At 45.2% G+C, this 23,015-nt stretch overlaps 1 protein-coding gene across 1 annotated transcript in view; it reads right to left on the minus strand.

The window, feature by feature from the left end:
* The window catches only part of LOC112221351 (solute carrier organic anion transporter family member 4A1-like), a 52,924-nt gene that overhangs the window by 2,587 nt on the left and 27,322 nt on the right, over positions 1-23,015 (minus strand). The window contains exons 2-8 of the mRNA XM_042304183.1: positions 15,212-16,268; positions 8,396-8,486; positions 7,693-7,814; positions 7,463-7,574; positions 6,252-6,406; positions 5,091-5,349; positions 2,307-2,469 (exon numbers count right to left, since the gene is read on the minus strand). Of these exons, the coding sequence (XP_042160117.1) occupies positions 2,307-2,469; positions 5,091-5,349; positions 6,252-6,406; positions 7,463-7,574; positions 7,693-7,814; positions 8,396-8,486; positions 15,212-16,040 (1,731 nt within the window). The 5' untranslated portion in view covers positions 16,041-16,268. The remainder of the gene's footprint in view (positions 1-2,306; positions 2,470-5,090; positions 5,350-6,251; positions 6,407-7,462; positions 7,575-7,692; positions 7,815-8,395; positions 8,487-15,211; positions 16,269-23,015) is intronic.

The following is a 23,015-nucleotide window of genomic DNA, read 5'->3' on the forward strand; positions in this document are numbered from 1 at the left end:
CAGAAGGGACAGTCAGACAGAAGGGACAGTAGGGGATAGAGAAGGGACAGTCAGACAGAAGGGACAGTCAGACAGAAGGGACAGTAGGGGAGAGAAGGAACAGTCAGACAGAAGGGACAGTAGGGGAGAGAAGGAACAGTCAGACAGAAGGGACAGTACGGGAGAGAGAAGGGTCAGTCAGACAGAAGGGACAGTACGGAAGAGAGAAGGGTCAGTCAGACAGAAGGGTCAGTCAGACAGAAGGGACAGTCAGACAGAAGGGACAGTAGGGGATAGAGAAGGGTCAGTCAGAAAGAAGGGACAGTCAGACAGAAGGGACAGTAGGGGATAGAGAAGGGTCAGTCAGACAGAAGGGACAGTCAGACAGAAGGGACAGTCAGACAGAAAGGACAGTAGGGGATAGGGAAGGGACAGTCAGACAGAAGGGACAGTAGGGGAGAGAGAAGGGTCAGTCAGACAGAAGGGACAGTCAGACGGAAGGGACAGTCAGACAGAAGGGACAGTAGGGGATAGAGAAGGGTCAGTCAGAAAGAAGGGACAGTCAGACAGAAGGGACAGTAGGGGATAGAGAAGGGTCAGTCAGACAGAAGGGACAGTCAGACAGAAGGGACAGTCAGACAGAAAGGACAGTAGGGGATAGGGAAGGGACAGTCAGACAGAAGGGACAGTCAGACAGAAGGGACAGTCAGACAGAAGGGATCAGAGAATGGACAGTCAGACAGAAGGGACAGTAGGGGATAGAGAAGGGACAGTCAGACAGAAGGGACAGTAGGGGAGAGAGAAGGGTCAGTCAGACAGAAGGGACAGTCAGACGGAAGGGACAGTCAGACAGAAGGGACAGCCAGACAGAAGGGACAGTAGGGGAGAGAGAAGGGTCAGTCAGACAGAAGGAACAGTCAGACAGAAGGAACAGTCAGACAGTCCTTTGCAGGATTTAGTTTTTGGGGATTATGGCTGAATACAAACAGTGTAGTTATTTCCTCCGCAAGGCAATCAAACAAGTGAAATGTTAGTATAGAGACAAAGTGGAGTCGCAATTCAACGGCTCAGAGACGAGACGTATGTGGCAGGGTCTACAGACAATCACGGATTACAGAAAGAAAACCAGCCACTTCGACGGACACCGACATGTTGCTTCCAGACAAACTAAACACCTTCTTTGTCTGCTTTGAGGATAACACAGTGCCACCGACACGGCCCACTACCAAGGACTGTGTGCTCTCCTTCTCTGGTGGCGGCGTGAGTAAGACGTTTAAACGTGTTAACCATCGCACCTGCTGCTAGCCCAGACGGCATCCCTAGCCACGTCCTCAGAGCAGCTGACATATTCAATCTCTCCCTATCCCAGTCTGCTGTCCCCACACGCTTCAAGATGGCCACCATTGTTTCTGTACCCAAGAAGGCAATGGTAACTGAACTAAGTGCTGTGAGAGGCTAGTCAAGGATCATATCACTTCTACCTTACCTGACACCCTAGACTCACTCCAATTTGCTTACCAACAGATCCACATATGATGCAATCACCATCACACTCCACTATCCCATCTGGACAAGAGGAATACCTACAGTTGAAGTTGGAAGTTTACATACACCTTAGCCAAATACTTTTAAACTCAGTTTATCACAATTCCTGACATTTAATTCCCTGTTTTAGGTCAGTTAGGATCACCACTTTATTTTAAGAATGTGAAATGTTAGAATAATATTAGAGAGAAATATTTATTTTAGCTTTTATTTCTTTCATCACATTCCCAGTGGGTCAGAAGTTTACATACACTCAATTAGCATTTGGTAGCATTGCCTTGAAATTGTTTAACTTGTGTCAAACGTTTCGGGTAGCCTTCCACAAGCTTCCCACAATAAGTTGGGTGAATTTTGGCCCATTCCTCCTGACAGAGAGTATGCTTGGGGTCATTGTCCATTTGGAAGACGCATTTGCAACCAAGCTTTAACTTCCTGAGTGTTTCAAATACTTGTTCTCTCCACTGTATATATTATTCTTCCATTCCTTTACTTAGATTTGTGTGTATTAGATAGTTGTTGTGGAATTGTTCGATTACTTGTTAGATATTACTGCACTGTCAGAACTAGAAGCACAAGCATTTCGCTACACTCGCAATACATTTTTCTTCATTAACAAACTGCTAACCATGTGTATGTGACCAATAAAATTTGATTTGATTTGACAGAAGGGACAGTCACACAGAAGGGACAGTCACACAGAGTGAACATGTATACTGACAGACTACCGTACATCTTCATTAACTAATTTAAGTGAGATCTTTGCTGAACAGTTGGTTGGTTACCTGTCTACCTGTGGAGACCTCCGTGTGGTTGACTGTGCTGCAGCCTGCATGGCAAGGGGAGTAATACATCACACCATCGGATCCACAGACTGGGTTATAGAGCTCTCGTAAACAGTGACAGTCTGCATTACAGCCCACCATCAGGTTGTCCCCCAACCAAGAACTGAGAAAGATAGAGAGAGAGAGAGAGAGAGAGAGAGAGAGAGAGAGGAGACAGAGAGAGAGAGAGAGAGAGAGAGATGAGACAGAGAGAGAGAGAGAGGAGACAGAGAGAGGAGACCGAGAGAGAATGAGAGAAATTACCATACAACAGACCATGTATTCACCCTGCACACCCTAATTGACAACCAAACAAACCAAAACAAAGGCAAAGTCTTCTCATGCCTTGTTGATTTCAAAAAGCCTTTGACTCAATTTGGCATGAGGGTCTGCTATACAAATTGATGGAAATGGTGTTGGGGGTAAAACGTACGACATTATAAAATCCATGTACACAAACAGCAAGTGTGCGGTTAAAATTGGCAAAAAACACACATTTCTTCCCACAGGCCCGTGGGGTGAGACAGGGATGCAGCTTAAGCCCCACCCTCTTCAACATATATATCAACGAGTTGGCGGGGGGACTAGAAAAGTCTGCAGCACCCAGCCTCACCCTACTAGAATCTGAAGTGAAATGTCTACTGTTTGCTGATGATCCTGTCACCAACCAAGGAGGGCCTACAGCAGCACCTAGATAATCTGCACAGATTCTGCCAGACCTGGCCCGTGACAGTAAATCTCAGTAAGACCAAAATAATGGTGTTCCAAAAAAGGTCCAGTTGCCAGGACCACAAATACAAATTCCATCTAGACACCATTACCCTAGAGCACACAAAAAACTATACATACCTTTGCCTAAACATCAGCGCCACAGGTTACTTTCACAAAGCTATGAACGATCTGAGAGACAAGGCAAGAAGGGCATTCTATGCCATCAAAAGGAACATAAAATTCAACTTACCAATTAGGATCTGGTTAAAAATACTTGAATCAGTCATAGAGCCCATTGCCCTTTACGGTTGTGAGGTCTGGGGTCCGCTCACCAACCAAGACTTCACAAAATGGGACAAACACCAAATTGAGACTCTGCACGCAGAATTCTGCAAAAATATCCCCCGTGTACAACATAGAACACCCAATAATGCATGCAGAGCAGAATTAGGCCGATACCCACTAATTATCAAAATCCAGAAAAGAGCCGTTAAATTCTATAACCACCTAAAAGGAAGCGATTCCTAAACCTTCCATAACAAAGCCATCACCTACAGAGAGATGAACCTGGAGAAGAGTTCCCTAAGCAAGCTGGTCCTGGGGCTCTGTTCACAAACACAAACACACCCTACAGAGCCCCAGGACAGCAGCACAATTAGACCCAACCAAATCATGAGAAAACAAAAAGATAATTACTTGACACATTGGAAAGAATTAACAACAAAACAGAGCAAACTAGAATGCTATTTGGCCCTACACAGAGAGTACACAGCGGCAGAATACCTGACCACTGTGACTGACCCAAAATTAAGGAAAGCTTTGACGATGTACAGACTCAGTGAGCTTAGCCTTGCTATTGAGAAAGGCCGCCGTAGGCAGACATGGCTCTCAAGAGAAGACAGGCTATGTGCTCACTGCCCACAAAATGAGGTGGAAACTGAGCTGCACTTCCTAACCTCCTGCCCAATGTATGACCATATTAGAGAGACATATTTCCCTCAGATTACACAGACCCACAAAGAATTCTAAAACAAATCCAATTTTGATAAACTCCCATATGTACTGGGTGAAATTCCAGAGTGTGCCATCAGAGCAGCAAGATTTGTGACCTGTTGCCACGAGAAAAGGGCAACCAGTGAAGAACAAACACCATTGTAAATACAACCCATTATTTCACTTTATCTCAAATATAAAGTATATTTTGATTTGTTCAACATTTTTTTGGTTACTAAATTAATCCATATGTATTATTTCATAGTTTTGATGTCTTCACTATTATTCTACAATGTATAAAATAGTCAAAATAAAGAAAAATCCTTGAATGAGTAGGTGTGTCCAAACTTTTGACTGGTACATATGTAATTTGAATTTTTTTGTGCAATTTAAAAAAAATGTAACCTTTATTTAACTAGGCAAGTCAGTTTAGAACACATGTTTATTTACAATGAGTGAACAGTGGGTTAACTGCCTTGTTCAGGGTTAGAAAGAAACATTTTCACCTTGTCAGCTCAGGGATTCGATCTTGCAATCATTTGGTTACTAGCCCAACGTTCTAAACACTAGGCTATCTGCCGTCCCAAAGGTTCTCACGGAGACCTTGGCCAATTGGATTGCCAATTACCCCTCATGCACAATTCCATTACGGTCTCAACCCTACCAGTCTGTTTAGCTAACATTCCACTTCTTTGTACTCAAAATAATGATTATACTGTGTAATGGGTAAGACAAAATAATGATTATACTGTATAATGGGTAAGACAAAATAATGATTATACTGTGTAATGGGTAAGACAAAATAATGATTATACTGGTATAATGGGTAAGACAAAATAATGATTATACTGATGTAATGGGTAAGACAAAATAATGATTATACTGTATAATGGGTAAGACAAAATAATGATTATACTGTGTAATGGGTAAGACAAAATAATGATTATACTGTATAATGGGTAAGACAAAATAATGATTATACTGTGTAATGGGTAAGACAAAATAATGTAAAATATTCCACTGGGCCTGGTCTGGGCTTACCTGTTGTGGAGGTTGTGGGCTGGCTCATAGTACTGTTCATTGTACTGATGACCCGGTGGCAGGTTGCTGCGGTAGGGGGAAGTCACCCCGGCCATGGGGACGTTGGGACAGTGGATGAGGAAGATGAAGATGGCAAGAAGACTGACGACGGCACACACCATGCAGAACCTAATGATGTCACGGCAACGGAGGTTCAGCTTCTTCACGATGTAGCCACCCAGGAAAGTGCCCCCTCCACCCGCGGGTACCACCATGTAGCCTGGTGGGAGGAGAGGGAAGGTTAATACCATGTAGCCTGGTGGGAGGAGAGGGAAGGTTAATACCATGTAGCCTGGTGGGAGGAGAGGGAAGGTTAATACCATGTGTATGTGAGGGATGAGGAGGGAAGGTTAGTACCATGTGATGTGGCAGAGCGCTACGTAACGTGACGTGGCAGAGCGCTACGTATCGTGACGTGGCAGAGCGCTATGTATCGTGACATGGCAGAGCACCACGTATTGTGACGTGGCAGAGCACCACGTATTGTGACGTGGCAGAGCGCTACGTATCGTGACGTGGCAGCAAGCCACGTATTGTGACGTGGCAGAGGACAACGTATTGTGACGTGGCAGAGGACAACGTATCGTGACGTGGCAGAGCACCACATATCGTGACGTGGCAGAGCACCACATACCGTGACGTGGCAGAGCACCAAATATCGTGACGTGGCAGAGCACCACGTATCGTGACGTGGCAGAGCACCACATATCGTGACGTGGCAGAGCACCACATACCGTGACGTGGCAGAGCACCACATATCGTGACGTGGCAGAGCACCACATATCGTGACGTGGCAGAGCACCACATAACGTGACGTGGCAGAGCACCACGTACCGTGACGTGGCAGAGCACCACATATCGTGACGTGGCAGGGCACCACATATCGTGACATGGCAGAGCACCACGTACCGTGATGTGGCAGAGCGCTACGTATCGTGACGTGGCAGAGCACCAAGTATCGTGACGTGGCAGAGCACCACATATCGTGACGTGGCAGAGCACCACGTACCGTGACGTGGCAGCGCGAGTCCCATTGTAAACAAGCTTGCTAACGTCATGTAGAACGTGTGTCTCACATCACAGTTTGTGTGGGGTGGAGTTAGTGTTCTGACGCTCTCTCACCAAACCAGGTGGCTGCCTCAGATGCACTCAGACTGAACTGAGACTCTAGGAACTTGGGGCCGAAGGTGGACATGCCAGCGATGAGGGTGGCCTCTGTGGCCCCCGCCAGACACAGGAAGAGGAAGGGAGGGTTCTTCAGCAGGAGCAACACTGACCTAGTGAGAGAGAGCAAGAGAAAGAGAGAGGGAGAGAGAGAGAGAGAGAGAGAGGAGTGAAAGAGAGAGAGAGAGGGGGAGAGTGAAAGAGAGAGAGAAAGAGAGAGAGAGAGAGAGAGAGAGAGTTAGAGAGAGAGAGGAGAGTGAAAGAGAGAGAGAGAAAGAGAAGAGAGAGAGAGAGGGAGAGGGAGAGAGAGAGAGAGGAGAGTGAAAGAGAGAGAGAGAGAGAGAGAGAGAGGAAAAGGAGAGAGAGAGGGAGAGAGGGAAAGGGAGAGAGGGAGAGAGAGTGAGAGAGAGAGGAGAGAGAGAGAGAGAGAGAGAGAGAGAGAGAGAGAGAGAGAGTGGGGTTATTTCCTTAGTGAGATCTTCAGTTCTTAATTAAAATAAAGCTCCTCCATAATCTCTAACACTGAGACCTGTGCCCGTATCCACAACATCTCAGAGAGCTGATCCACAATAACTTTCACCTTTAAAATATACTGTACATGAATACACTCTTAGAAAACAATTTTCTTTCTAGAACCAAAAAGGGTTATTTGGCTATCCCCATAGGAGAACCCTTTGAAGAAACCCTTTTGGTTCCAGGTAGAACCCAACAGAGTTATACCTGGCAACAAAAAGGGTTGTACCTGGAACTATGGGGACAGCCACAGAAAACTTTTGGAACAATTTTTGTAGTAGTGTAAGCTGATTCAGACAGATCCTAGATCAGCCCTCCTACTCCGAGACACTTTACTACCATGTTTCCTCTCACTAATCCCCTGTTGCCATGGAGAATCAGTCTGCTTTTTGAGCCCAAGTTATGTTGGAAAAGGGGAGAAATTGTGCTTTACAACGGTATTGATATTACAGTTGATCTGGAAGTATTCCGTTTTTTTGGGGGTCGCTAAAATAAGGTCAATTGTACAAATCCAGCGCGATGTACAAACGTGAGTTAGTTAACGTTAGCTGATCAGATTCCATCTGTCAGTGTTATGGTGTGAGTTAATAAATAGAGAAGGAGAGTGGAAGGCCTGGTTCCTTCTGTATCGTAGAGGGTAGGGTCACCTACTGTACCTGGGCATGTCTTTCACTGACTTCCCAAACTGAGGGTCTGATGCACTGGCCTGACTGCCATCTTTCAGCTGGTGGGTCTCAGACACACGCATGGCCACATACTTCTGAGAGCCTGGACAGAGAAAGGGGGGAAAAAAATACAGATATATATGTTGATGTCAAATACTGATCTCATTGGGATGTGTTGGGTTCTGTGGTGTTGGTGAAGTGACATTAAGTTGGTCAGTAACCTGGTAGTTGGCGTGGGTAACCCAGGATGGGCAGGGCGACGACCAGCCCTGCTGCGCCTCCTGCCAGGAAGCCAATCCACCAGGCCCCCACCCACAGAGGGTTCTCTGGAGTCAGCTCCGTCCTACACACAGGGAAGAGGCACAGAAGAAGACATGACGAAGAGGACAAAAAGTTGAGAGATGGACAATAATGAAGTCGAGAGCTTTGGCTTATTTATTGAGAATTATGTGTAAATGTTACACTGCAAAGGACCACTAGAGGGCAGTATTGTATATCTGTAGAATGGCCACTAGAGGGTAGTATTGTATATCTGTAGAAGGGCCACTAGAGGGTAGTATTGTATATCTGTAGAATGGCCACTAGAGGGTAGTATTGTATATCTGTAGAATGGCCACTAGAGGGTAGTATTGTATATCTGTAGAATGGCCACTAGAGGGAGGTATTGTATATTTGTAGAATGGCCACTCAAATCAAATCAAATGTTATTTGTCACATGCGCCCAATACAACAGTCTGTGACTAGGGTGGCTGGAGTCTATTGTATATCTGTAGGAAGACATTTCCCCTTTTAAGGTGAAATAATTTTTATAGTCTACGGGTCCAGCTGAATCAGATACGGTAAATACAGACGCATTACGAAGCTGCTCCTCTGAGCTGAGTCAAGAGGTATGGTAGGTGGAGGCAGACAGACAGAGGTACTCACGTCATGTGGATCTCTGTGTAGATGTTGAGGAAGTATCCTCCTAGAAGATACCCTGCAGCTGGGCCCACGATGGCTGCTGTATAGAAGATCCCTGAGGAGCCAGACAGACAGAGACCAGAAAAGAGCTTCAGTTAGGGTCTTCCTACATCCCCTCATTGTTACTAAAAGCATTGTAATTGGGACAAATCATTCACTAAACCCTTAACCTCAACTAAATTTTGTAATAAATAATGTGGTGACTAAACTGCTTGGAGTAACTCTGGATTGTAAACTGTCATGGTCAAAACATATTGATACACCAGTAGCTAAGATGGGGAGAAGTCTGTCCATAATAAAGTGCTACTCTACATTCTTAACAGCAGCAACAAGGCAGGTCCTGCAGGCCTAGTTTTGTCACACCTGGACTAGTGTTCAGTCGTGTGGTCTGGTGCCACTAAGAGGGACCTCAGAAAATTACAACCGGCTCAGAACAGGGCAGCAGGACTGGCCCTTGGATGTACACAGAGAGCTAACATTACTAATATGCATGGCAATCTCTCCTGACTCTAAGTGGAGGAGAGATTGACTTCATCACTACTTGTATTTATGAGAGGTATTGACATGTTGAAAGCACCGAGCTGTCTGTTTAAATGACTGGCGCACAGCTCGGACGCCCATACATACCCCACAAGACATGCCACCAGAGGTCTCTTCAAGGTCCCCAAGTCCAGAACAGACTATGGGAGGCGTACAGTACTACATAGAGCCATGACTACATGGAACTCTATTCCACAGTACTACATAGAGCCATGACTACATGGAACTCTATTCCACATTACTACATAGAGCCATGACTACATGGAACTCTATTCCACAGTACTACATAGAGCCATGACTACATGGAACTCTATTCCACAGTACTACATAGAGCCATGACTACATGGAACTCTACTCCACATTAAGTAACTCATGCTAGCAGTAGAATCAATATAAAAAACAGCTAATATCTAGAAAACAAAATCCATGTGTAAATGTGTGTAGAGAAGTGGTCTGAGGGAACACACTTAATGTATTGTAGATATGTGGTAGTAGAGTAGTGGCCTGAGGGAACACAATGTGTTGTAGATATGTGGTAGTAGAGTAGTGGTCTGAGGGAACACAATGTGTTGTAGACATGTGGTAGTAGAGTAGTGGTCAGAGGGAACACACATGTGTTGTAATGTGTTGTAGATATGTGGTAGTAGAGTAGTGGTCTGAGGGAACACACTGTGTTGTAGACATGTGGTAGTAGAGTAGTGGTCTGAGGGAACACACTTAATGTGTTGTAGATATGTGGTAGTAGAGTAGTGGGCTGAGGGAACACACTTAATGTTGTAGATATGTGGTAGTAGATATGGTAGTATGTGGTAGTAGTAGTGGTCTGAGGGAACACAATGTGTTAGTAGATATGTGTAGTAGTAGAGTAGTGGTCTGAGGGAACACTTAACTGTGTTGTAGAGAGTATGTGGTAGTAGAGTAGTGGTCTGTGGGGGAACACACTGTGTTGTAGATATGTGGTAGTAGAGTAGTGGTCTGAGGGAACACAATGTGTTGTAGATATGTGGTAGTAGAGTAGTGGTCTGAGGGAACACACTTAATGTGTTGTAGATATGTGGTAGTAGATGTGTTGTAGATATGTGGTAGTAGAGTAGTGGTCTGAGGGAACACACTTAATGTGTTGTAGAGATGTGGTAGTAGAGTAGTGGGCTGAGGGAACACAATGTGTTGTAGATATGTGGTAGTAGAGTAGTGGTCTGAGGGAACACACTTAATGTGTTGTAGACATGTGGTAGTAGAGTAGTGGTCTGAGGGAACACACTGTGTTGTAGATATGTGGTAGTAGAGTAGTGGTCAGAGGGAACACACTTAATGTGTTGTAGATATGTGGTAGTAGAGTAGTGGGCTGAGGGAACACACTTAATGTGTTGTAGATATGTGGTAGTAGAGTAGTGGTCTGAGGGAACACACTTAATGTGTTGTAGATATGTGGAGTATAGTGGTCTGAGGGTAGTAGTAGTGGTCTGAGTGGGAACACAATGTGTTGTAGACATGTGGTAGTAGTAGGGAACACACTTAATGTGTTGTAGACATGTGGTAGTAGAGTAGTGTAGAACACACTTAATGTGTTGGTGGTGAGTGGTCTGGGAACACACTTAATGTGTTGTAGATATGTGGTAGTAGAGTAGTGGTCTGAGTGGGAACACACTTAATGTGTTGTAGATATGTGGTAGTAGAGTAGTGGTCTGAGGGAACACACTTAATGTGTTTAGAATGTGTTGTAGATATGTGGTAGTAGAGTAGTGGTCTGGTCTGGGAACACACTGTGTTGTAGACATGTGTAGTAGTAGAGTAGTGGTCTGAGGGAACACACTGTGTTGTAGATATGTGGTAGTAGAGTAGTGGTCTGAGGGAACACACTTAATGTGTTGTAGATATGTGGTAGTAGAGTAGTGGGCTGAGGGAACACACACTTAGAATGTGTAGTGGTAGACATGTGGTAGTAGAGTAGTGGTCTGAGGGAACACACTTAATGTGTCTGTAGATGTAGATATGTGGTAGTAGAGTAGTGGTCTGAGGGAACACACTTAATGTGTTGTAGATATGTGGTAGTAGAGTAGTGGTCTGAGGGAACACACTTAATGTGTTGTAGATATGTGGTAGTAGAGTAGTGGTCTGAGGGAACACACTTAATGTGTTGTAGATATGTGGTAGTAGAGTAGTGGTCTGATGTGGGAACACACTTAATGTGTTGTAGATATGTGGTAGTAGAGTAGTGGTCTGAGGGAACACACTTAATGTGTTGTGTGTTGTAGACTGATGTGGTAGTAGAGTAGTGGTCTGAGGGAACACACTTAATGTGTTGTAGATATGTGTGTTGGTCTAGATATGTGGTAGTAGAGTCTAGTGGTCTGAGGGAACACACTGTGTTGTAGATATGTGGTAGTAGAGTAGTGGTCTGATATGTGGTAGGGAACACACTTAATGTGTTGTAGATATGTGGTAGTAGAGTAGTGGTCTGAGTGGTCTGGGAACACACTTAATGTGTTGTAGATATGTGGTAGTAGAGTAGTGGTCTGAGGGAATACACTTAATAGACATGTGGTAGTAGAGTAGTGGTCTGAGGGAACACACTTAATGTGTTGTAGATATGTGGTAGTAGAGTAGTGGTCTGAGGGAACACACTTAATGTAGATATTGGTAGTAGAGTAGTGGTCTGAGGGAACACACTTAATGTGTTGTAGATATGTGGTGTAGAGTAGTGGTAGTGTTGTAGGTCTAGTAGGGAACACATGTGTAGAGTATGTGGTAGTAGAGTAGTGGTCTGAGGGAACACACTTAATGTGTTGTAGATATGTGGTAGTAGTAGAGTAGTGGTCTGAGGGAACACAATGTGTTGTAGATATGTGGTAGTAGAGTAGTGGTCTGAGGGAACACACTTAATGTGTTGTAGATATGTGGTAGTAGAGTAGTGGTCTGAGGGAACTGAGGGAACACACTTAATGTGTTGTAGATATGTGGTAGTAGAGTAGTGGTCTGAGGGAACACACTTAATGAGGGAACACACTTAATAGATGTGGTAGTAGAGTGGTCTAGTGGTCTGTAGTGGTCTGAGGGAACACACTTAATGTGTTGTAGACATGTGGTAGTAGAGTAGTGGTCTGAGGGAACACACTTAATGTGTTGTAGAATGTAGAGTAGTGGTCTGAGGGATGTGTTGTAGATATGGTAGTAGAGTAGTGGTCTGAGGGAACACACTTAATGTGTTGTAGATATGTGGTAGTAGAGTAGTGGTCTGAGGGAACACATATGTGGTAATGTGGTTGAGGGAGATATGTGGTAGTAGAGTAGTGGTCTGAGGGAACACACTTAATGTTGTAGATATGTGGTAGTAGAGTAGTGGTCTGAGGAACACACTTAATGTGTTGTAGATATGTGGTAGTAGAGTAGTGGTCTGAGGGAACACACTTAATGTGTTGTAGATATGTGGTAGTAGAGTAGTGGTCTGAGGGAACACACTTAATGTGTTGTAGAGTAGTGGTCTGAGGGAACACACTTAATGTGTTGTAGATATGTGGTAGTAGAGTAGTGGTCTGAGGGAACACACTTAATGTGTTGTAGATATGTGGTAGTAGAGTAGTGGTCTGAGGGAATACACTTAATGTGTTGTAGATATGTGGTAGTAGAGTAGTGGTCTGAGGGAATACACTTAATGTGTTGTAGAGTAGTGGTCTGAGGGAACACACTTAATGTGTTGTAGATATGTGGTAGTAGAGTAGTGGTCTGAGGGAATACACTTAATGTGTTGTAGAGTAGTGGTCTGAGGGAACACACTTAATGTGTTGTAGATATGTGGTAGTAGAGTAGTGGTCTGAGGGAATACACTTAATGTGTTGTAGATATGTGGTAGTAGAGTAGTGGTCTGAGGGAACACAATGTGTTGTAGATATGTGGTAGTAGAGTAGTGGTCTGAGGGAACACACTAAATGTGTTGTAGATATGTGGTAGTAGAGTAGTGGTCTGAGGGAACACACTTAATGTGTTGTAGATATGTGGTAGTAGAGTAGTGGTCTGAGGGAACACACTTAATGTGTTGTAGATATGTGGTAGTAGAGTAGTGGTCTGAGGGAACACACTTAATGTGTTGTAGATATGTGGTAGTAGAGTAGTGGTCTGAGGGAACACACTTAATGTGTTGTAGATATGTGGTAGTAGAGTAGTGGTCTGAGGGAACACACTTAATGTGTTGTAGATATGTGGTAGTAGAGTAGTGGTCTGAGGGAACACACTTAATGTGTTGTAGACATGTGGTAGTAGAGTAGTGGTCTGAGGGAACACACTTAATGTGTTGTAGATATGTGGTAGTAGAGTAGTGGTCTGAGGGAACACAATGTGTAGTGTAGATATGATATGGTAGTAGAGTAGTGGTCTGAGGGAACACACTTAATGTGTTGGTAGGGAACACACTTAATATGTGGTAGTAGAGTAGTGGTCTGAGGGACACACAATGTGTTGTAGATATGTGTAGTAGTAGAGTAGTGGTCTGAGGGAACACAATGTGTTGTAGATATGTGGTAGTAGAGTAGTGGTCTGAGGGAACACACTTAATGTGTTGTAGATATGTGGTAGTAGAGTAGTGGTCTGAGGGAACACACTTAATGTGTTGTAGATATGTGGAACACACTTAATGTGTTGTATGTGGTAGTAGAGTAGTGGTCTGAGGTGTTGTAGTCTGTGGTAGGAAGTGGTCTGAGGGAATACACTTAATGTGTTGTAGATATGTGGTAGTAGAGTAGTGGTCTGAGGGAATACACTTAATGTGTTGTAGATATGTGGTAGTAGAGTAGTGGTCTGAGGGAACACACTTAATGTAGTAGAGTAGTGGTCTGAGGGAACACACTTAATGTGTTGTAGATAGTAGTGTAGTGGTCTGAGGGAATACACTTAATGTGGTAGTAGAGTAGTGGTCTGAGGGAATACACTTAATGTGTTGTAGATATGTGGTAGTAGAGTAGTGGTCTGAGGGAATACACTTAATGTGTTGTAGAGTAGTGGTCTGAGGGAATACACTTAATGTGTTGTGAAACATTTTAAACGGTCTATAACTGCCTGAATGTTGTGGTCTATAAATGTGGTCTATAAACGGTCTATAACTGCCTGAATGTTGCTGGGCCCCAGGAAGAGTAGCTGCTGCCTTGGCAACAGGTAATAGAGATCCTTAATACAAAAAATACAATTGTTCCTGCCTCAACCGGGTTAAAAGACCTCATTGTTCCTACTTTGATAAGTTTGGTTTTCATATGAGTTGTTTATTTTTGATCAATAAGCTCACAGAGACAGACTGAGTCCATTCACTGAGTTCTCACTGAGGTCATTGAAATGGTGATTGTGTTCTATTGCCTCTGTTGCCTCTGAAAGGAAAATAGCGGGGGGAGAGGCACAATTCAAAGACATATTATTGACGTCTTTGGGGAAACTGCTGATTGGAAGACAGGGAAGGTCTAAGGGATGGTCAAATTGCCTGATTCAATAGAGAACAGATGTAGCAGGGGTTTCTGGGACTTGTCTGTTGGAGTTCAGTTGGAGACATAATGACATAATGTTACCCACAATCCAATTTGAACAACTGTATTCAACAACCAATCGACAGGGGTGTAAACAGTCTGTCACTGTTATAGAGTTAAACATTGCCATTCCGATCCATTAGATTACAATCCTCTCCACACGCATGATTTCACATCTAAAGCGTGTGTTTAGTGAGTCAGCCTAATGACCCTCATACCAATGAATCAGACTCTGCACATCCTGTTTCCTGTCATTCTACCCTTGTCTGACAGTCTCACAGCATTATGGTGGCTGCTGTGTCAGTCTGTGGTCTCTGACCACCCACACACACCTAATGCAGATGAAACCACATGGATATAATTCACACACAGTATCAGTCAGCCCCCACAACACGGTATCAGTCAGCCGCCACAACACGGTATCAGTCAGCCGCCACAAACACCTCCAGGACACGGTATCAATCAGCCCCCACAAATACCGGCAGCACAGACAGAAGAAGAGTAGTAAGACTATAGTCTACACCATATGAGATTCAAGTAAGCTGTGCTCTGCAGTTTACAGGTCCTTTGACACATTACGTTTAAATGAAACATTGTATCATTATTAAAAACAATGGAAACGTTTCTCTAGTGGATGATAAAGACATGCACCAGATGAATGAATATGAAAAGGAAATACAAAACATCTCATAAAGAGATCAGAACGACGCTCACGGTGTTGTGCTTAGTGACTCACCGATGTACACCGGAGCGTAGCTGGACTTGACGTTCTCATCCAGGTAGGTGACGCCCAGAGTGTAGAGGGGCGTGGCTCCCACCCCATGCAGGAACTGGCCCAGCATGAAGACAAAGCGGTAGCTGGACAGGCCCCCACCCTCGTTATCATGGCAACGTCTGGTACGGTTCCCCGTACACACCCCTGTCTGCTCGGGCATGCTTACCTGGTACGGGGGAGTGGTGAAGTGAGGCAGGGCGAACACCAGAGATCCTAGCGCCATGACCAGCACCCCCCAGCCCAGCCAGCGAGGCTTGTGCCCCGTCCCACCAAAGTAACTGACGAAGGCCAGGCACACACAGGCAGCGATGTCGTAGGAGCTGGCGATGAGACCGGTCTGGTAGCTGCGCAGGTCAAAACGTCTCTCTATGGAGGTCACCACGGTGTTGATGAAGCCGTTGATGATCATGCCCTGGAGGAAGGAGGCCACACACAGGAAGAACAGTACCCAGCGAGGGGTGTTGAAGGTCTGGATGACTCGGGGCGTCAGAGCCCCCCAGCCACACAGGCCTTCTGAGTGTGTGGGGATGAATGTGAGGCCCAGTGGGGTCTCCGCGGGTGCTTGGCCCGTGTAAAGCTGTCCAGGCAGTGGGTTAGCAGCCTGGGTGAGGATGATGTGGCGAGCGGGGCTGTTTCCAGCGGCGCTGCCGGGGCCTGAACCCACTGGGCTGTCCTCCTGAGAGTCTACAGGGCTGGGTGTCTCTAGGGAGGGGCACATAGGGCCGTCCTGGAGGTCCAGCAGCTCCTGCTTGGAGCTGAAGGAGACGTCGGCAGTGAGTAGGATAGGCATGACCCCAGGGAGGGGCTCTCTGAGAGGGATAAAAGGCCTGGGACAGCGAGTGCGTTGTAAGCAAGGGTTGACTTTCTCCTGTGTCTGTACTCTATCTCACCCAGGGTGTGGATATGCCACTGAGCAGTGAAAGTGTCTGCGAGTAGAAAGCAATCCTCTGCCAGTGGGGACCACTACACAGGGAAATGGACAGGATGTGCTTTACTGCGGCCTCTGGGAAACGTCCTCCTAAAAAAGGAGAGAGGAGAAGATTGTCAGACATTATCACAAGGTGTTCTTTTGAAAATATGCAAACGTGGAGATTTAAAAAATTATGATTCTAATAAAACACGTGAACTTTAAATCTGAGCCAATTCCTTTCGGTCTAGTGCCTGCTGACAGACAGAGAGCATGTGTCTCTGGTCTGGTCTGGTTTAGCCCGGTCTCATGGTACTGTACTGCCTATTACCCTCCTGTGATGATGCCAGGGCGATGGAGAGGTCCAGAGGACCAGAACAAAACACTAAAGGGATTAGCTCTGCATGGGGGGAGCTGGTCCAAGGACAGGCCAAGACACTAACACAACTACATTGTCCAGACCCACAGGTTCACCCCCAGACAAACACAGCAGTCATCTCACCATTTTACATAAAGACATACTGTATCTACTCAGTGAATGTTCCCTATATACTTTACTAGCTCTCAAGAGTATTGTCCTCCATGAATGACAGTTGAAATACTTTGAATAATATCTCTGATAAATGTATGCAAATGAACCCAGTGACCGCACATGGTGCTGTGGAACAGAAGGTAGAACACAGGCTAACAGGTGAACCAAAGGTCATTCATATGGTGATCAGCTGACCCCTGGATCTCTCACACCACCTCACCCCTCTTCACCCCACACCATCTCACCTCCACTTCTCATTCCCCAAAATGAAGAAATAAATGAAAACGGATGGTAAGGCAGGGGTACTGAGGTGATTGGCTAACTGTAAATGGCTTTGCTTGTGTGTGTGTGTGTGTGTGTGTGTGTGTGTGTGTGTGTGTGTGTGTGTGTGTGGTTCAGACAGACAGCTGGCCACAGTTGAAATAGAAACACAGGGGCCTTATACAATAGGCATAGCAGGGATTGAGATGAAGGGTTGCCTGGCTACCTGGGGCAAGTGAACTGAGTAGTCATGCTAGTTGAGTGTGCTGGGAGGTTGCCCCATTGGGCAGTTGATTTAAAAAAGCAAGCTTGGAACACCTGTATTCGGGGAGTTTCCCCCATTCTTCTCTGTGAGGTTGGATGAGGAGCGTTGCTGCACAGCTATTTTCACGTCTCTCCAGAGATGTTAGATTGGGTCTAAGTCCGGGCTCTGGGCCACTCAAGGACATTCAGAGACTTGTCCCGAAGCCACTCCTGCGTTGTCTTGGCTGTGTGCTTAGGGTCGTTGTCCTGTTGGAAGGTGAACATTTGCCCCAGTTTGAGGTCCTGAGCGCTCTGGAGCAGGTTTTCATCAAGAATCTCTCTGTACTTTGCTACGTTAATCTTTCCCCTGATCCTGAGTAGTCTCCCAGTCCGACCGCTGAAAAACATCCCCACAGCATGATGCTGCCACCACCATGCTTCACCGTAGGGATGGTGCCAGGTTTCCTCTAGAAGTGATGCTTGGCATTCAGGCCAAAGAGTTCTATCTTGGTTTCATTAGACCAGATAATCTTGTTTCTCATGGTCTGAGAGTCCTTTAGGTGCCTTTTGGCAAACTCCAAGAGGGCTGTCATGTGCATTTTACTGAGGAGTGGCTTCTTTTGATTGGTGGAGTGCTGCAGAGATAGTTGTCCTTCTGGAAGGTTCTCCCATCTCCACAGAGGAACTCTGGAGCTCTGTCAGAGTGACCAACGCTCTAACCACTAGGCTACCTGCCGCCCCAGTGGTCTTGGGGACCTTCAATGATGCAGACATTTTTGGTACCCTTCCCCAGATCTGTGCCTCAACACAATCCTGTCTCTGAGCTCTACGGACAAGTCCTTCGACCTCATGGCTTGGTTTTTGCTCTGACATGCACTGTCAACTGTGGGACATTGTATAGACAGGTGTGGGCCTTTCCAAATCATGTTTAAGCAATTGAATTTACCACAGGTTGGAATCCAATCAAGTTGTAGGAACATCTCAAGGATGATCAATGGAAACAGGATGCACCGGAGCTCCATTTCGAGTCTCATTGAGAAGGGTCTGATTACTTATGTAAATAAGTTATATATTTTTTGTTTGTTGTTTTTTTGCAAACATTTCTAAAAGCCTGTATTCACTTTGTCATTATGGGCTATTGTGTGTAGATTGATGAGGAAAAACATGTTTTAAATCCATTTTAGAATAAGGCTGCAACGTAACAGAATGTGGAAAAGGGGTCTGAATACTTTCTGAATGTACTGTACATGGCAGTTGGGCAAGTTGAATCTGCTCTGAGAATTGTTTTGCTGATAACCAAATGAAAAATAATTCCAGTACTGATGTTTCTGATTCCTCCCCTGTGTGTAGGTGAAAGGCAGACAATACACAGTAAGGCACTTCTACGTGTAAATAGCTCATTTACATGTTTTCGGTCAAGTGATCATAATCTTCGGGCAACCAACTAATAGTCCTGATTTTCCCAATGGGCAAGTGCCTTTCAGACGTTATGTCAATCGCCGAAATACTTGCTTTCAGACTTTATGTCAATCGCTGGCAAAGTACACAGTAGCCAACATTGCCTTTGCTTTCATTCTCCCTTGAAGAGTTCACCAGCTAATCAAATTCTACTGTTCAGACTCCATCTCATCAAACCTATCCCAACACGAAAACAGCAATCAAAAATGAAGTGAAAGTATTTAGTCAGATAACACTTGAATATTTCTATGAAGGACACCAGTCTTACCTTATCAAACACACTCCTTGTTGCTTGGTTTGTAGAGACCATTTTCTGTTTTGATTTTTGAAACCATTCTATTGAATTTAATGTAACTGCTTAAAGAACTTTCAGGACACCTGCAGAAACAGTTTGGCCTGCCAACCTTCTTCAGAACTACAAACATGTGATGTCTTGTTCAATGGTCGCTAAACCCATGTCATTTTATTGGTTCCTTTTCTTAATGTTTGGTTGAGCAAGTATTACGAAAGAAAAGCTAACAACCGCTTTAAACATATAATTAAAGTGAGCACAGTGCTGTTAGCTTTTATTCTGAGGGACTCGTTTTAAGAAACTCCTCTTTTCTTGCTTAGTTTTGGGAGCTACGCAGAATCCCCCCCCCCCTCTTCTTTCACATAACCTATTAGCCTAATAATGCTCTCCTCGGTACAACATCATTTACTTCATTTAGTTAACAATATAATCAGATTGAGGAAAATATTTCCTTAGATTCACCATACTGTTTTTTTTTTCTCAATGTTTTCTCAATTACTCTTCAATACCAATCATGAAGCATGACAGCAAACACTAAGTCAATATCAAGCACGATTAACATCCTACCTCCACTCCTCCTCATGGTAATCCCAAATATATCCTACAGAAGAGAGAGCCAGGCTGATGATAGAAACAGAGTCAGGGAGAGAGATAAAGACTGAGGTACCCCAGGTTCTTAAGCCCGTCTCCCCAAGCCTCTTAAATAAAATAGACGGCACAACGCCCATCCTGCTGATGACGGCCCAAGTGGAACGGCCCACCACTACAGTAGGTAATCCTGTGTAACTAGCTAGAGCTTACTACCACCTCCCCCATTGACCACCTTACTGGACCCAGAACCCCCACCACTACAGTAGGTAATCCTGTGTAACTAGCTAGAGCTTACTACCACCTCCCATTGACCACCTTACTGGACCCAGAACCCCCCACCACTACAGTAGGTAATCCTGTGTAACTAGCTAGAGCTTACTACCACCTCCCATTGACCACCTTACTGGACCCAGAACCCCCCACCACTACAGTAGGTAATCCTGTGTAACTAGCTAGAGCTTACTACCACCTCCCATTGACCACCTTACTGGACCCAGAACCCCCCACCACTACAGTAGGTAATCCTGTGTAACTAGCTAGAGCTTACTACCACCTCCCATTGACCACCTTACTGGACCCAGAACCCCCCCCACCACTGTATTATACAGTATAATATAACATAATATCATATATAATAACCACTGTATTATACAGTATAATATAACATAATATCATATATAATAACCACTGTATTATACAGTATAATATAACATAATATCATATATAATAACCACTGTATTATACAGTATAATATAACATAATATCATATATAATAACCACTGTATTATACAGTATAATATAACATAATATCATATATAATAACCACTGTATTATACAGTATAATATAACATAATATCATATATAATAACCACTGTATTATACAGTATAATATAACATAATATCATATATAATAACCACTGTATTATACAGTATAATATAACATAATATCATATATAATAACCACTGTATTATACAGTATAATATAAAATCATATATCAATAACCGATGAATAATACAGTATAATATAACATAATATCATATATAATAACCACATAACCATATTCTATTTTCGGCTAACACATCTCAGGGATCAGAGGTCAAAAGGTGAATTGCAAACAATGGTAACTAGTGTAAATGCAACCTCATTAACTGAACAGATATGCACTAGAGCAGAACAGTTATGTTGTAATGTGAATGTTGTGTGTGAATAGAGAACTGAATAGCACTACAGCTGTTCTGAAGTGATTTATCACCGTTGTAACCTGCTTAGGGATAGTGTGTGTGTGTGTCTTCAGACATGATAGACTACCGCTATACATGACCTTTGACCTCTGTTAACCATGAGGCCCTGTGGAGAATCCTCCTGATGTGGCTGCCCTACACAATGTGTTAACATCCTCCACTTCCTGCATGCCGGTGTGTCATTCTCTCTGGTAGTGAAACCACAGAGCCAATCGAGATAAATACCGAAGTAAAGCAAGGCTGGGTCATCGCAACAACCCTCTTCTGGCTGGAATGGGTCACCTTACAGAGAGCAGACTGTCCATAGGCATAAACATCACCTACAGGACAGATGGGAACATATTCAATATTATCAGTTTTAGAGCCAAGTCAAGAACCACAACCACAAGCACTTCTGTGAGTGCCTGCTCAGAAGCTGGCCATCATAATGAGGCATCAACTCCTCCGGTATAGAAGCCATCGTAATGAGGCATCAACTCCTCCGGTATAGAAGCCATCGTAATGAGGCATCAACTCCTCCGGTATAGAAGCCATCGTAATGAGGCATCAACTCCTCCGGTATAGAAGCCATCGTAATCAGGCATTAACTCCTCCGGTATAGAAGCCATCGTAATGAGGCATCAACTCCTCCGGTATAGAAGCCATCGTAATCAGGCATTAACTCCTCCGGTATAGAAGCCATCGTAATGAGGCATCAACTCCTCCGGTATAGAAGCCATCGTAATGAGGCATCAACTCCTCCGGTATAGAAGCCATCGTAATGAGGCATCAACTCCTCCGGTATAGAAGCCATCGTAATGAGGCATCAACTCCTCCGGTATAGAAGCCATCGTAATGAGGCATCAACTCCTCCGGTATAGAAGCCATCGTAATGAGGCATCAACTCCTCCGGTATAGAAGCCATCGTAATGAGGCATCAACTCCTCCGGTATAGAAGCCATCGTAATCAGGCATCAACTCCTCCGGTATAGAAGCCATCGTAATGAGACATCAACTCCTCCGGTATAGAAGCCATCGTAATGAGACATCAACTCCTCCGGTATAGAAGCCATTGTTATGAGGCATCAACTCCTCCGGTATAGAAGCCATCGTAATGAGGCATTAACTCCTCCGGTATAGAAGCCATCGTAATCAGGCATCAACTCCTCCGGTATAGGAGCCATCGTAATCAGGCATCAACTCCTCCGGTATAGAAGCCATCGTAATCAGGCATCAATTCCTCCGGTATAGAAGCCATCGTAATGAGGCATCAACTCCTCCGGTATAGAAGCCATCGTAATGAGACATCAACTCCTCCAGAACCATGTCCAGACAGCCATCTCCAGAACCATGTCCAGCCAGCCACCTCCAGAACCATGTCCAGCCAGCCACCTCCAGAACCATGTCCAGCCAGCCACCTCCAGAACCATGTCCAGCCAGCCACCTCCAGAACCATGTCCAGCCAGCCACCTCCAGAACCATGTCCAGCCAGCCACCTCCAGAACCATGTCCAGCCAGCCACCTCCAGAACCATGTCCAGCCAGCCACCTCCAGAACCATGTCCAGCCAGCCATCTCCAGAACCATGTCCAGCCAGCCACCTCCAGAACCATGTCCAGCCAGCCACCTCCAGAACCATGTCCAGCCAGCCACCTCCAGAACCATGTCCAGCCAGCCACCTCCAGAACCATGTCCAGCCAGCCACCTCCAGAACCATGTCCAGCCAGCCACCTCCAGAACCATGTCCAGCCAGCCACCTCCAGAACCATGTCCAGCCAGCCACCTCCAGAACCATGTCCAGACAGCCACCTCCAGAACCATGTCCAACCAGCCACCTCCAGAACCATGTCCAGACAGCCACCTCCAGAACCATGTCCAGCCAGCCACCTCCAGAACCATGTCCAGCCAGCCACCTCCAGAACCATGTCCAGCCAGCCACCTCCAGAACCATGTCCAACCAGCCACCTCCAGAACCATGTCCAGCCAGCCACCTCCAGAACCATGTCCAGCCAGCCACCTCCAGAACCATGTCCAGCCAGCCACCTCCAGAACCATGTCCAGCCAGCCACCTCCAGAACCATGTCCAGCCAGCCACCTCCAGAACCATGTCCAGCCAGCCACCTCCAGAACCATGTCCAGCCAGCCACCTCCAGAACCATGTCCAGCCAGCCACCTCCAGAACCATGTCCAGACAGCCACCTCCAGAACCATGTCCAGACAGCCACCTCCAGAACCATGTCCAGCCAGCCACCTCCAGAACC

This window comes from Oncorhynchus tshawytscha, linkage group LG22 (genome assembly GCF_018296145.1).
Source record: "Oncorhynchus tshawytscha isolate Ot180627B linkage group LG22, Otsh_v2.0, whole genome shotgun sequence".
Taxonomy (NCBI): domain Eukaryota; kingdom Metazoa; phylum Chordata; class Actinopteri; order Salmoniformes; family Salmonidae; genus Oncorhynchus; species Oncorhynchus tshawytscha.